Genomic DNA, 14,956 nt, shown 5'->3' on the forward strand with positions numbered 1-14,956 from the left:
ACAAAAATAATTTTTAAAATGACAAGAATAATATATAGGCCAATACTCAGATGTGATGTGTGATTGCCAGGTCGATTTTCAATTACATTTCACTGATGTATTCATTTGTTTCTTAATGTGCTCATCTTGCCCATTAAGAATAATTAGCAGCTTTGCTTAGAAATTTTCTGGCTTCTGGCAATGTTTTTCCCTCCTTTTTTTTGGGGGGGGGGTTGTTGACATCCACTTTTACTTTTTAGAAAGTAATTTTTGGATAATATCCTACAACTGCTATATAATTTAGGCTTCCTAAAATTTTAAAGGAAAGATGTAAACAGTAATTTTTAAATGAGCTTGTTCCAATCTATATGCATCAATAGTATGTGATTCAGTGAATTAGTTATTCTTACAGAAAGTGGGCACAGAAATGGAGGGGGGGATTCACTCATATTAACCTCACTCAGTAAAACAGATTACGATGGATGCCCATTGTAAGCCCTGTTAGCAAATCAAGAACAACATTAGTATTAAAAGCAGGAAAAACACATTGCCAATTTTAAGGCTTTATGCATGCTTTTTCTCTTAATTAAAAAAAATTAGATCTAGTTACAACAGAAAAAGGCAAACAAACATAGAACAACTGCATGATAAAAACTGATCTCTACCAGGAAAAGTCCTAAGAGATGAAATAAAACGCACGGCCAGTTTTGGTCTGCATCCTGAAAGGACCTACTTTATCTACATTGTAAAGTTCTTCCCCTCCTGGCCTTTGGCACCCCGCTATATTAAACCCATTGTAAAACCCAGCACAATAAAGCACTCTCAGGGCTGAGCTTCTGAGGACCAAATGTTAAAAATCCATTTTCTTGGGAGGGGGCTGTACCAATCATTTCTTTGAAAGGCCAGCAGAGTGAATACAGAATCTGAGATTTCCTCTCTGATTTCAAGAGCTGGCATTGCATCTTTGCTGTCTAAAGCTAAGGTGCAGTAATTAATGACATTAGCATTGCTTTGCTTCCTTGGATGCGCTGCAGTTTAGCTCAATAATAATTTTAGTACAATTAAATTTACATACTGACTACAGATGCTTCCCATAGTTTGATAAAAAGTTCTAATTGGTTTCTGATGCTATTAAATGAGACACCTGCTGACTTGAGGGAGAAAGCAAAAAGAAATCTCAGGTTACTGGGCCCAATCTGAAAGTTTCTGTGGTCAAAATACCCTTCTCTTGTTCAATATTCTTGCTTTTCTTTCCCCACAAAAACATCCGTTGGAGCTGAGTTGGTGTACCTGAGCTTCCTTTTGCTCTCTGTGCTCCCTGACGTGAGGAGGAGGAACAGGGAAATGATACAGGCATAGAATAACTCAGAAGAAGGCAGAGTGAATGAAACAACATCAGCTCATCTTCAGGAATATTTTGAAAAATTTGCGACAGTCTTAAGATCATGATTAAAATCCTGCATTTAAAAAAAGGATGTACTTTTTGTGATCTCTTTCTGTGATTTCAAAGACCAAGATTGTGATTGGCTGTTTTTCCTTCCTGACTTTTTTTTTTTTTTTTAGGGCTGTCAGGCAATTAGCTGGGTGGGGCTCGGTTGAGCACAGTATTAGCTACTGTGCTTCGTGTTCCTCCTTCCTCCTATGTGAGCAGCTGATGGAGCTGCTGCAACTTTTATTTTTGAAAAATCATAGAGCGGAAGAAGAAAAAGAAAACTGGAGATGGGGTTTATGTAAGATACCCCCCCCTCATAAAAAAGCTGCTTTGGTATTTTCTGGGTCTAAAATTCAAATAAGGAGACTGCTTTCCATCATGTAAATGTAAGGCACACCAAAAAAAAAAAAAAAAAATCCAAAGCAAACAGATCTCCCATTTTTCCTCTCAATTTCTAACGGCTGTTAACTGCTCCTGAGCAAATCAGCTCGAGTGCTAAAGTAGTCACAAATTATGCTTGCTTTCTTAGTTAAAGTACTGTTCAATTTTCATGAACTCTGTGTACATATTAGTAAAGCATAATCTAATATAATAGGGTTTGAACTGTAATAGCATAGGAAAAAAGAGATAGCTTTTATAATTCTAAATAAAAAGAAATAATGAAGAACTGATAGCTATTTCCATTGGGGAATATAGGTAACTCCTTGGCCACTAGAATAGGTAATATATCAGAGAGTATATGTAATATCAAACGCATAAGAACTGAAAGTTAATATACATAAGCAATACCAAGTAAAACAAATACGTAACAATTTATTTTGTCCTGGCAAATCTTAATAAAAATAGAAGAGAAAGAAAATTTGAAATAACTATGAAATAAATTTTCTTATTGGCTTGAGAAGTCCACACAATATAGGAAGTTAATGAGAAGTGTCTATAAAAAAAATCTACTGAAAAGAACCTACGTTGTTGTACACAATGAATTCATATATTTCTGCTTTTTCTTAATTACTTATCGTGTGTGTATGGGGGAACTCTTTTTTTAATGCCCCATGCTGTCTTTCTTTATATCAATTGTTACTCAGTCAGGAAAAAGGAATGAGCACAACAAACCCGTTTTCTATCTGAATAAGGATACTTCTGATGGCCTTTTCATTCCCATCAGTTAACAGAACTTCTTTGACATCTGCAGAAATAGCAACCTGAAAAAAAAAAAAAAAGGAGCAGAGCAAACAATGAGCAAATATGCTTGTCTATGTGGAAGTGCAGACAGGAGTGACAAGCCTTCAGTATCATGCTTCCTCACCTATTTCTCTGTAACAATCTTCAATCTTTTTTCATTTTATGTCTGCATTATTTTAATCATTCAATCAAATCAGTCAATACTTTTATCATTCCATTTGCGGGAGCCTCTATCTTGCTATCATTCTGTTCGGTAATTGCATTGTGACAGCGGATGATGGTATTCTGAGAGGCTTTCATTTGTGGGCTTCTGTTTATCTAGTAGAGCCATCATACAAGGCTGTCACTCTGCCTTTCAGCTTGCTTCTGTCTGACTGCCTGATGCCCTTCATATAACTTTGCATTGCAGGCAGATGGCTTTGTGAGGGTAATTTTTTTGTGAGCTTTGACATGCTCGCACATTGGGCTGTAACCTCGACACATTGTATAAGAGCGACAGGTTTGTCAAATGCCAATCAGTGTAACAATATGCTTTTATTTGTAGAGACATAAAAACTTGTCTAATGCACTGTGCGGCTACATAATATCTCCTGAATACATGACTCAGAACCCAGAGAATGGGGAACGACGTTCCTGAATGGCCAATCTAATTCAAAAGAATCTAATTACTGAGCGCTCTGGATCATGTTTGTTGGTGTAATAATGCAGGCAAAACATTAGCAGCTATATCATGGTGCTCCAACTGTGATTCGCCAGGCTATTCCTGTATCTTAGCAAATGGGACTATAATCTGAAAAAAAAAAAAATGCTTTCGCTATGGCAAAGAAAGACTGTGCGAGGCCTGGAATGTCACAACAAGCGATATTGACTACACTGAGGTAAAATGTTTCTGCTCATCGAGGCAACCATAAAATCAATATGATCCGAAAGTAAGTCAATCTAGAAGGTCTCGCAAGGCCCGGCAGCTTGACCGCAGCTGATGCTGTTGACGGTTCTCTGACCCAGCAGTTGGAGGCCCTGGAACATTTTTCCTTTTGTTCCTCCCTCTGAATGGGATTGGAATTGAGAAAAGACCTACCATGAGCCCAGCCAAGCATGTCATGCCACCCCCTAGCTCACACACAGCAAGGTCCCTGAAAGAGAGAAAAGAAATGGTAGAACCCATACAAATTAGATGAAAATGGTCAGAGAGATATATATGTTACAAGAACAAATTGCCATCTGCAATAAGAACGGCACTACCAGGAAGTTGTGGAGACATGACTGGGCTACCTCATGTCGTTTTGCGTTTTAAAAATAATTATGAAATAGAAAAGTCACAAAGCAGGCAAATCAGTAGGGGTCCCCTCATTAGTGTTCACTGCAACATTACCACCGCTGAGCTGAAAAATCTGAGAAGGTTCCCTTTTTTTCCCTTGTCAATGGCGCTGTCTTTTAGAACTAAACTAGCTAGAGTAGCGAAAGATAATTGTTAGGAAAGGATAACATTGTTAATCCACATTCATGCCTTCAAAAACAGTTAGACAAGTAAATGTAGAATATGTATGAGTGTGTATGTACCTATATTATAGTCACATACAACACACACAAACACACACACACACACACAAATAAATGCAATCTTAAATTAAAAAAAAAATCCTAAACAAGCTGAAACATTTTGGAAAGCTAAACTACCCCCATAAAGCACAATTACACAAAGAGCATTTAGCAATTAACACTTAAATCACAATTGACCCCCAACACAACACAGCAAATAAACAATGCAGGGACATAATATGGTTAAGCCAGTAAACCCAGGCTGAAGTAAGGGACGGGGCTCTGGCTTCACTGCTTGAAAGTAAAGCAGCTCAGAGTGAAAGCTGACAGTCTACTGTGCCATTCTGCACTTACCTTCCCCTTTGTGCCTAAATATCAGCCCTCACCGTGTGACATTCTCGCCCTGGCCCACTGCTCGCTGATTGGAGCTCCAGTCAAGCTTAAGCACAGCGAGATGAGCAAATGCCAGCCTTCCAGGGCAGCTCTACAGCCCCAATTCAAAACTGCCCTGTTCTTATTTTATATGCTTAGACTCTTAAGATCGTTTCTTCTCCTCAGTTAGGGAAGTTTATGACCTCAAGAGAAGGCAAAAAGCAAAATTAAAAGGGTAGGGATTGGGGGGAAAGGAGGAGAAGAAACCAAGAGAGGACATTTATATTTGGAAATACATTTAAATGAGTATTTAGTTGTTCTAAGTAATTATAGACTGGTTGGTAATGGTGGACCTATAGAGCTTAAAAATACATATCATTGATCCAGTCTTGCAAGTATATATTGTTAAAACAGACACCATGATCACTAATGGCTTTCCTAGAATCATAATGGGCTACTCAGGAAAGATACACTGGATGACTTTTCATAAGATGAGGAAATGAAAGATGGAATTTCTGGGTCTGCTAAACATCTGCAGAATTTTAAAATAAAAGGAACCTTTTCCCTCTCTAAATTCCATCTGTGGGTTGATCTATAATGCATACTAACAGTTGAAAACACTTATTTCCCTACTATGATTCTAGAATAGTAATTCATATTTCCAAAATACATATTAGCAAGTATGTAAGAATACCTTTAAAACCAGGAGAGACAGGGCATCTTTAAATAATAGCTGTAAGGTATTTATCAAATATTCTGTAGTGACTTCTCTAGCAGAAGTTTAAAGAAGGTCTTTATTGTGTGTTTTTTCCCCCTTTTTGACCTTCACAATCAGTAAGGATTGATTGGCGCCTCAGTTTTGTTTGCCCCAAATCAAAGTGAAATAAAATGCCTTGAGTGGAAATCAAAAGCCTTTGACATACAGCAAAAAGCTTGCTGGGCAATATTAGCACCCAAAGGCAATGCAGATTTCTTTTCAGAAGCAACATGTGTTTCACGGTGAACTAATTTCTTTTTCTTAACAATTTAATTTGAAGGATGTAAACCAAGTTATTCCTAATATGCAGATCCAAAACCCATGATGGGATAACAAATATCTTTTTGGTGCAGCTCTGTACCTGAATATATTACTGTGCTTGAGGCAATAGTAAGCCAAAACCTCTTCAGACGGCCAGATGCCTAGAAAATACAAGAGAATAGATGTATGGATCACAAAACTCATTCTCTTGTAAAATGGCTTTTAGAAATGAGCCTCAGCACAAGTTATTTCAACTTGAATCAAACTTAACATTGCTATTATTTGTCATACATACCAAATGAGTTTCTTTTGCTATTGTTGTTGTTTTTAATCACAGTAAGGTTTATAACCCTTTCCCAAGGATAATGGTAAAATATTCCAAATAAATGTTTATGAATTTTCATTCACAACAAAATAGCAAAAACAGTAACAATCAAGATTCTAGTGCCAAAAGTTAAGTTTCAATATTTCAAGTAAATCTTAATTATGCTTACATTAAATTAAAATGCACAAATTGAAGGCCTACTATATATGCCGTCCCTATAAGAACAAATAAATGGGAAAATTCACTTTCAAAGGCAAATAAAAACAATGAGAGTATAACTTTTTTATGACTTTTTATAATAGTTTTAAAATAGCCACAATTACTTTCTTTCTGTAATTAAAAAAAAAACTTGAGCTGAAATATAAACTTAAGACATTTTCATTTCACCAACTATGGCCTAGCTTTAAATTTAACAAGAATCCTACACATTAAACTGCATGAATGAATACTAAAAGTTATCACCTATAAATTTATTTAGAAAATCTAGTTTTCATAAGTGGATATAAATTGCTTAGAGAAAAAGAAATATGGCTAGAAATGAGAGATACCCATGGAATCCATAATTCTACCACCAGATGACAAGAATTCTAAGTGCTTAAATTTATTTTTCTATTCCCTTCAATATTTTTTTTTTTTTTTTTTTTTTTGGCCAGTCCTGGGCCTTGGACTCAGGGCCTGAGCACTGTCCCTGGCTTCCTTTTGCTCAAGGCTAGCACTCTGCCACTTGAGCCACAGCGCCGCTTCTGGCCGTTTTCTGTATATGTGGTGCTGGGGAATCGAACCTAGGGCCTCATGTATCCGAGGCAGGCACTCTTGCCACTAGGCTATATCCCCAGCCCCTATTCCCTTCAATATTTTCCAAAGTTTTTACAATGAGCCTTCTCACTCTGATATTTAGGGAAAAGTATAAGTTCATAAAAATCATATTTTCTCCAATGAATTTCCAGATGAATTTCCAGCTTTGAGGAATAAGAAATCCAAACATTTCAGAGAAAAGGATGTAAAGGAAATGTAAAAAGATTCCATGGGGAAATCTATGAAGAGCCAAGAGGCTACTTGTAGCAGAAATACCCAAGTCTTTCTCAGCCCCTCCAGAATTTCTGAAAAAAAGTAGTTTGGGTCAAAACAAACAACAAACAAATAAACAAAAGAAGTGTTTAGAGTCCTGTTTATAGAAAAGTCAGAGAGGTAGCTATTACCTCTGTTATGATGATCACAGGTACTTTATGAGCAGATTGTCTGGGCTCTAGTCTATACTCTGCCGAGAGTCTGTGCAGCTTACTTAAACTCTGTGCTCCACATTTGTCCAATATTATAATAGAAATATCAACCTAATAGGATTGCTGTAAAGATTAAATGAGCAAAATATGTATGATACATTTAGAATAGTTCCTTAACTCAAAACAAACCACTGAAAAAGAAAGTCATTGATGTTTCTTCCCTGCAAAGGAGGATAGAAGAGTAGAAGAGAGAATCTATGACCACGAAGCATGTAATAAAACAGATGAACCATTATTACTTGCTCCCACTTTTGAATTTCGGTATGGTCCCCAAGTCCGAATACTTGGCATATATTCACATAAAAAGAATGCTACAAAAACCAAAGTATACTATAAAATTCTCTGAAGAGTCTAAGGCAGTGTTCCATGTGAAGTGTATATAATCACCTGAAGGATAATTTTTAATGTATTTAAAAATAAATAGGGGAAAGATATTTGGCTTATACTCAAGCTCAGGTTAAGAACAAAAATGTGACTTCTAAAACTGATAATCTTTTCAAATAGTTTTATAATTTCCTCAAAATTATAGAGAATAAATTAAATATAAAAATTACAAAGGATATACTTAAAAACCACCTATTGGGAATATAATCACTGTTAATACTTTGACATGGTTCCATCTTCTTAGGTATACAGATATTTCATATAAATGGATCTTCTCATGCAGCATTCAACAATCTGATTTTGCCCCCACACAATATGGATAAGATAGCCTCTAGTATCAATAAAAATACACTGCCTGCAATACTGTTTACAATCGTTGCTTAGATTCCAGGTGTTCTTTAGAATTCATTCAATCCACTTTCTCTTGATAGATATTTAAGTTAGTTTCCAAGTTTTTGATACTATGAATTATGAATACTAGGATATTGTAAATAACCAGAGAGCAATAAATGTTCTTGAGGATGTGGAAAAATTAGAACTCTCATGGAAAATGATGCAGCCTCTTGGGAAAACCACTTATCAGGTTCACTAAAAGTTAAACTTAGACTATCAATGACCCTAAAGTATATAATAAAAAAACTGAAAACATGTCCATTCAAAAACTTGTAGAGTCAATATACAGGAAAGATACCAACATGCTAATGTCTACTGCAATATTATCCACAAAAACCAATCTGTGGACACAAATGAGGTGCCCAACAATGGTGCCCAGATGAATGGGTAAAAAAGATATGATATATACGCACATACATACATACCACTGGCAATTACATAACTATAAAGAAAAAGGGGGAAAAAAAGGAATTGAGAAACACCATGCTGACTGAGATAAGCTAACCTCATAAAAGCCAAACAGCATTTTTGGGTCATATTTGGAAGCTAGCATATTCGTGCATATTTACACTCATCTATACGGGGGCGGGGGAATGAGCATGATTCTAATTATGAGACTATTTGGTAGGATAAGAGGAAGAGGAGAAAGGAAAAGTAAAATGGAGAGTGAATAATTTCAAAGGACATTGGCACTACGTATGAAGATGGGATAAGTAATCTCAATGAAAACTGTGGATCAAGGGAGGGGGGTTGGGGGTAAGGGAAAGAAAAAGCGAAAGAAAGGATTATTTTGAAATACACTTATGTCTAAAATACTATAGGGAATTTTATGCAATTAAAAGGGGGCTGGGAATGTGGCTTAGTGGTAGAGTGCTTGCCTTGCATGCATGAAGCCCTGGGTTTGATTCCTCAGTACCACATAAACAGGAAACGCTGGAAGTGGTGCTGTGGCTCAAGTGACAGAGTGCTAGCCTTGAGCAAAAAGAAGCCAGGGACAGTGCTCAGGCTCTGAGTCCAAGCCCCAGGACTGGCAAAAATAAATAAATAAATAAATAAATAAAAGACTGGAAAATAAAACAAGGACTTTTTTTTTGGGGGGGGGGTACCAGTGGTAGTGGGGAGGGACAATAGGGAGGGTGAATGTAGATGAATATGGCTGTAGTTTATTTTTACGTATAAAAAGAGAACAATGAAACCTGTTGAAATCTGAGTATTTTCCCCTTCTCTATAAGCTGTTACTTTCAACTCTTAGCAGATTCTTATGGTTAACTGCTGTCAGAGTTCTACATAAAATGTTAGCTTTTGCTACTTTTTAGTTTTACACAAAATTTACTATGAAACTATGAAAGACAAGCATTATTTTTGCTTCTATTTTTTCCTACCATATCAAACATGTAATGTTCCTTATCCACTCTCCACCACCTGCTTAATGTTGTTTGTAATTATAGTTATGATGTATAAAGACAATCCTCACTTTTTGTTAAAGTATTATCATGAAGTAAATCTCAGTTACATAGCAAACCATTGCTTTCTCTCTCATAGGTAGATTTTTTTAAATTTATAATTACTTTTTTATTTTATCAATTGCTAAGGTTTATATTAAATCACAAAGTTCAATCTTTTTTCTTTTGGCCAGTCCTGGGGTTTGGACTCAGGGCCAGAGCACTGTCCCTGGCTTCTTTTTGCTCAAGGCTAGCACTCTACCACTTGAGCAACAGTGCCCCTTCTGGCTTTTTCTATATATGTGGTGCTGAGGAATTGAACCCAGGGCAAGCACTTTACCTATAGGCCATATTTCCAGCCTCAATGTATTTTTTCAACATATTTATTCTCATTAGACAGTCTACCAACTCATGAGTAATCTCTTCTAGAATCTTCTGGCCTTAGTCTGGACTAAGTGACCTCTGCTTGGTGCACAGATGGTAGGCCCAAATCAGTCTTGACCATCACCCCAGTCTTCCCTATATTTTCCCCTGTACTTTCTACCCTTTGTCTCCTCCAATTTTTGCTTACTTTCTTATTTTATTGCAACACATCCTTTAGTTGTTACCATTGGAAAGGTAACAAACTATTTTGGCAACAACTACTTTATCTTGGAAAAGTGTGTAGGATAAAAGTATTTGAGAATTTATATTATTTGAGAGTTGATAATTTCAATCCAGAAACTCCATATTCTCCAGTTCTTGGAAAGTTTCTTGCTAAGTTCATTGTTTATTTCTTAACCTTTAGCTTTTTTCCTGTCCTCTTTCCCTTTAACTCTTACTATTTGGATGCTGAATCTCTTGAACTTGTCCTCTAATTTTCTTGCCATTTTTCTTGCTTTCCATCACTTAGTGTTTTTTGTGTTTTTTTTTTTAATTTCATGGAAATGTCCTCAACTTTATCTTCCAACGTTTTATTATTATTTTTCCTTTATGACATTGCTTTTTGGTAGTTTTCTGAATTTCTTTTTTTTTTTGTAGCATCTCATTCCTGATTTTATGAATGTAATATCTTAATTATTTGAAATTAATTCTAGCTTCTCTTAAATTCTCTGATCTCACATACTGTTTTCTAAAGTTTTTTTTAATTTGTTTTTCCTGTCTGCCACATCAAAAGATTTCCTGAGATAGCTGCTAATTCTTTGTTGCCTCATTAAATGTCATTGTAAAATGGTAAAATGCTGAGTGAGGTGAAGAAAACTGAGTGTGTGGGTGGGATGGGAGAGAAGGATGCAGCATTCACTCTGCAAAAATTCAATTACTATTTCCATCTTGCTGTTGGTGTTTTCACTCCAGTTGAACTCTCTCCAAAAGATAAAACTCTTCCTTCTCTCCTAAGTACCTAGAACCTCCTCTCACTTGTTTGAGAGAGTGGCCTAGCACCTGGAATATAACTACCTCTTAAACAATTTTCAATGATTTATCTTTATTTTAGCCTACTCAATTCCTACTTTTACAAGTAACTGAGCCAATGGTTTTAGAAGTATCAGTCGGACTGATAGTTCTTTTAAATAGATGTTATTTTCAAAGAAGTTATACGTGTGCATCGCTTAAGAGCTATTGCGTCCTATTAGAATAGTTACGACAAATAATAGTATAACTCTTTTTTCTGAGTTTTTTTTTCATCTTCTCTAAGAAGCTATTACTTTCAACTTTTAGCAGATTCTTATTTAGTCTATTCAACTCTTACTTTTACAAACAGTGGAGCCAATTCCTGAGGCTTTCAAGGTTTTAGAAATATCAGTTCAACTGCTTCAAAATTTCACAACTGTTGGCTTTCTCACATGTGATAATTCTATAATTTCTAAGTTTCAAAAATTACATTGTTGTTGTATGCTTGCCATCCTATTATCTGAGAGCTTTATGCCTTAAAAATACTCCTTTGCAGTGAATATTATCAAAGTCATAACATATATGTATGAAAATATAATGATAGCACAATGTACTAGAAGTCCATCCATTGTTGCTTATGAGGTTTCTCAAAGGAACGCATTCTAAAGCAACCTCTAAGCTTACCTGAAACTCAGAAACATATGACCTTTTATGTATAATTTTGTAGGAGAGTTGTAAAATCCAAGACATACAACTATTTTTACTTCTCCTTGTGTATGTTTTTGCATAAATACTTTTAAGTTCTCACTGGTGGGGCTTCAGAACATTCTGGAAGGATGGCATTTCATGGATCAAAGAGAAATTCATTGACAAAGTAATGAAAATAAGTTTTAAAAGAACATACAAGGGGGCTGGGAGTGTGGCCTAGTTGTAGAGTGTTTGCCTTGCATGCATGAAGCCCTGGGTTCAGTTCCTGAGAACCACATAAATGGAAAAAGCCAGAAGTGGCACTGTGGCTCAAGTGGTAGAGTGCTAGCCTTGAGCAAAAAGAAGCCAGGGACAGTGCTCAGGCCCTGAGTTCAAGCCCCAGGAGTGGTGGGGGAAGGGGAGGGGGGAAAGAACATACAAGCCAAGAACACTGATAGCGGTGTACCAAGATTTTGTGTTTTATTAAAATTTTAAGAGTTTATTAATCAATTTTAGGCATTTCTCCTATATTCCTTTCATCAACTGATGGCAGAGTGGCCAAAGTATTGATCTAAAAGAAACATCAAAAGGCATTTCAATTAAGTTTATTCTAGATTACTTGCTCTCTAAGACGTACGTCCCAAACTAGGATATTCTCTTATTTGTTATTTGGAGGTATATAGTTCTTTATTCCTTAGTGGTTACTACATAAACCAAATGAATTTATTTCATGGTAAAAAAAACAAACAAAAAAACACCTCCTTCATCCACTGGGCCTGCATAAAAGCATTAGCTAAGCAAGAGTACAATTGGGAAAAAAAGAACAACACTTATTAGACTTGGATTTCCATGATTACTTGCTTTCATCTCTTTCTTTCCTTCCCTTCCTTCCTTCCTTCTCTTTCTTCCTTCTCTTTCTTTCTTCTCTTTCTTTCTTTCTTTCTTTCTTTCTTTCTTTCTTTCTTTCTTTCTTTCTTTCTTTCTTTCTTTCTTTCTTTCTTTCTTTCTTTGTTTTCTTTCTTTCTTTTCTTTTGGGCTGGGGATTGAACCCAGGACGTTGCACTTGTACTTGCCAGGTAAGTGCTTTGCCACTGAGCTACATCCCAGCCCCACATTTTCTTTCAACCCAAATGCTTGATTCCTTGCAGATGTGTCTATCAGAATTTGGTCTGCTAAAGCTGATGGACATGAGAAAAGAGAACATCAAACTATCCTTGTAGCTGGAAATAGTGAGGGGGAGATTAGGGAATGTGATCTATTTAATGTATGAAACTACTTTGCTATTGTTATTGCTACTGGGGTAGATAGAATTGTTTTCAATGTCATGTTTTGAGGTTAAGGAAACAATCAGCTTCCTTACTGATCTGAAAGCTGAGCAAATCCTTAATTTAAGTGACATGAGTCTCCACTAGGTAGAGGGCCTTCTACATTATTTCCATTGGAGAGTATTTTGCTCTCCAATGTTATTAGAGGTAAGTTTTAAGGCTTTGATGGTCACTACCCACCACACAGCACTGCAGGATGCCTCCTGCTGCCCAAAGGGTTCGCTCAGTGATGACAACATACCCATCACAGAAGTATGGCTTTTCTGTCATCAGCTGACATCCACTAAAAGGAGCACATTTCTCCACCTTACTCAAACTAAGTTATCATGTGCATTACACTGATATGTCACCCCAGAGTGGGAATCAAAAAGAGGCTCCAGAATGCTCCAGAAATATTTATTGGGCACCTACTGTGTTTCAGGTCCTGTAGATCAGCAAGCAATGAGACAGTATGGTTACTGATGACTGACTAGTTGGAGAAGGAATTAAGTAAATAATCACACACATAATGTGCCCTATCATAACTATAATAAATGTCATGTGTGAAAAGAGAGAGTACTTATAAGTGCATATCACAGGGAACCCAAAACTAGCTGGGGAGAGGCTAAGAAGAGCCTAAGGAGGCACTTCTCTGACCACATGGCCTGCCACTGTGATCCAGAGGATATGGTCATGTAGACCAAGAAGAGGGGGGACAGAGATGGAAAAAGAGGTTCATTGGAGAATTCCATGAAAGAAAGTTTTGAAGAGGGCAGGAGCTTGATGTTCTATAAGTGAAATCAGGCTAGTGAATTACAAAATGAATGAGAAAGGAGTAAACTAGTATAAGACAGGCTGGCAGTGGTCAGAAGCCAGGCCTCACGCTCAAAGGCTACATTAAGAATTCTAAACAAGGGTTTGGAGGCAGAGCTCAGTTGGTAGAGCACTATCCAATGAGTGAAAGCATCAGGTACCAAGTTTGAGTCCCAGTCATGGGTCTAAAAAGAAAAGGAAGAAAAGGATTCTAAACCATATTCTAATTTTATTCTTTTTGGAGGGGGCTTCCTTTCTTTTGCTCATTTTTAAACTTGTTATTATCAAGGTGATATACAGATGGGTTACAGTTACATAAGTCAGGAAATGAGTACATTTCTTTTTGGACAATGTCATCCCTTCCCTTACTGTCTCCTAGTTTTCCCCTCCCGTTTCCACCCATAAGTAGTATAGTTCATTTTCAACACATTGTCTAGTGAGTACCAAACCATACTTTAGAATAAATGATATGGTCTAGGTAGCATAGTGGTAGATCTGACTTAGAAGACAACCTTGGCTACTGGGAGGAAAATAGATTGACAAGTGGTAAGAGCAAGCAGGAGGAAAACAAGGTAAGAAACTAGTACAATTATCCAGATGAGAGCTAATGGTGGTTTGGGTGATGGTTAGTGGAAATGAAGAAAATGGGAAAGATCTGAGATATATTTAGAAGGCACACTGACAAGACTTGCCAGTTAATTAGATGAAGGGGGCGGCAAGGGAGAGGGAAGTGTCAACTGTGACTTAGGTCTGCTGCACGAATAAGTGGGAGGATGATGTACAGTAGACACATATAGGATTTTTCTACAATTTTACATGAACAGAGGAGGCTGAATTCATGGCAGAATAAACCACCACCCAGAGATCTGGGGTCTGATATTAACAAGCTGAAAGAGATTGGGAAATAATGTCACCTTTTGGAGCTTCAGCATCCTCATCTGCAAAATGACAGTTTTGGGGACAGAATAAGTCCAGGAGTCCTTCGAGCTTTAGAAAATCAGATATCATATTTGGGGATAACAGGTGTAGAACACTGCCCAGACACTGAGTAAGATAGAGTTTTGTGAACTTTTCTGCCCAGGCTGGCCTCTAGCTGTGATCCCCTAGTGTAACTAGGATTATAGACTTGAGCTACCATACTTGGCTAAGACACAGCTTTTCTTTCCTTCTTAAAAAAATGTTATGTATATATTCCTATCAGTTGGTTGTAAAGGATGGTTGGTGGGGTTCATTGTGACATATCCATATATGTCCATAATGTCCATATATGTCCATATGTCCATAATGTCCATAGGCTCACCCCCTCCATCTTCACCTCTCAGCCTATTCATAACCTCTGGGCTCTGCTACCTTATACTAGATTATAAAACCAAGGATCCACATGAATTGCTCTGCAATATTGTTCCTTCTCATGCTCTTGAAGAGGCTAACTGAA

The 14,956-nt window shown here is 36.8% G+C and overlaps 1 protein-coding gene across 2 annotated transcripts in view; it reads right to left on the reverse strand.

Annotated features, from left to right (window-relative positions):
- Camkmt (calmodulin-lysine N-methyltransferase) overlaps positions 1-14,956 on the reverse strand; it is a 360,760-nt gene that overhangs the window by 40,607 nt on the left and 305,197 nt on the right. For both annotated transcript variants that reach the window (XM_048353013.1, XM_048353014.1), the window contains 3 exons: positions 5,623-5,683; positions 3,672-3,726; positions 2,550-2,613 (listed from right to left, as the gene is read on the reverse strand). In XM_048353013.1, the coding sequence (XP_048208970.1) occupies positions 2,550-2,613; positions 3,672-3,726; positions 5,623-5,683 (180 nt within the window). The remainder of the gene's footprint in view (positions 1-2,549; positions 2,614-3,671; positions 3,727-5,622; positions 5,684-14,956) is intronic.

This window comes from Perognathus longimembris, chromosome 8 (genome assembly GCF_023159225.1).
Source record: "Perognathus longimembris pacificus isolate PPM17 chromosome 8, ASM2315922v1, whole genome shotgun sequence".
Taxonomy (NCBI): domain Eukaryota; kingdom Metazoa; phylum Chordata; class Mammalia; order Rodentia; family Heteromyidae; genus Perognathus; species Perognathus longimembris.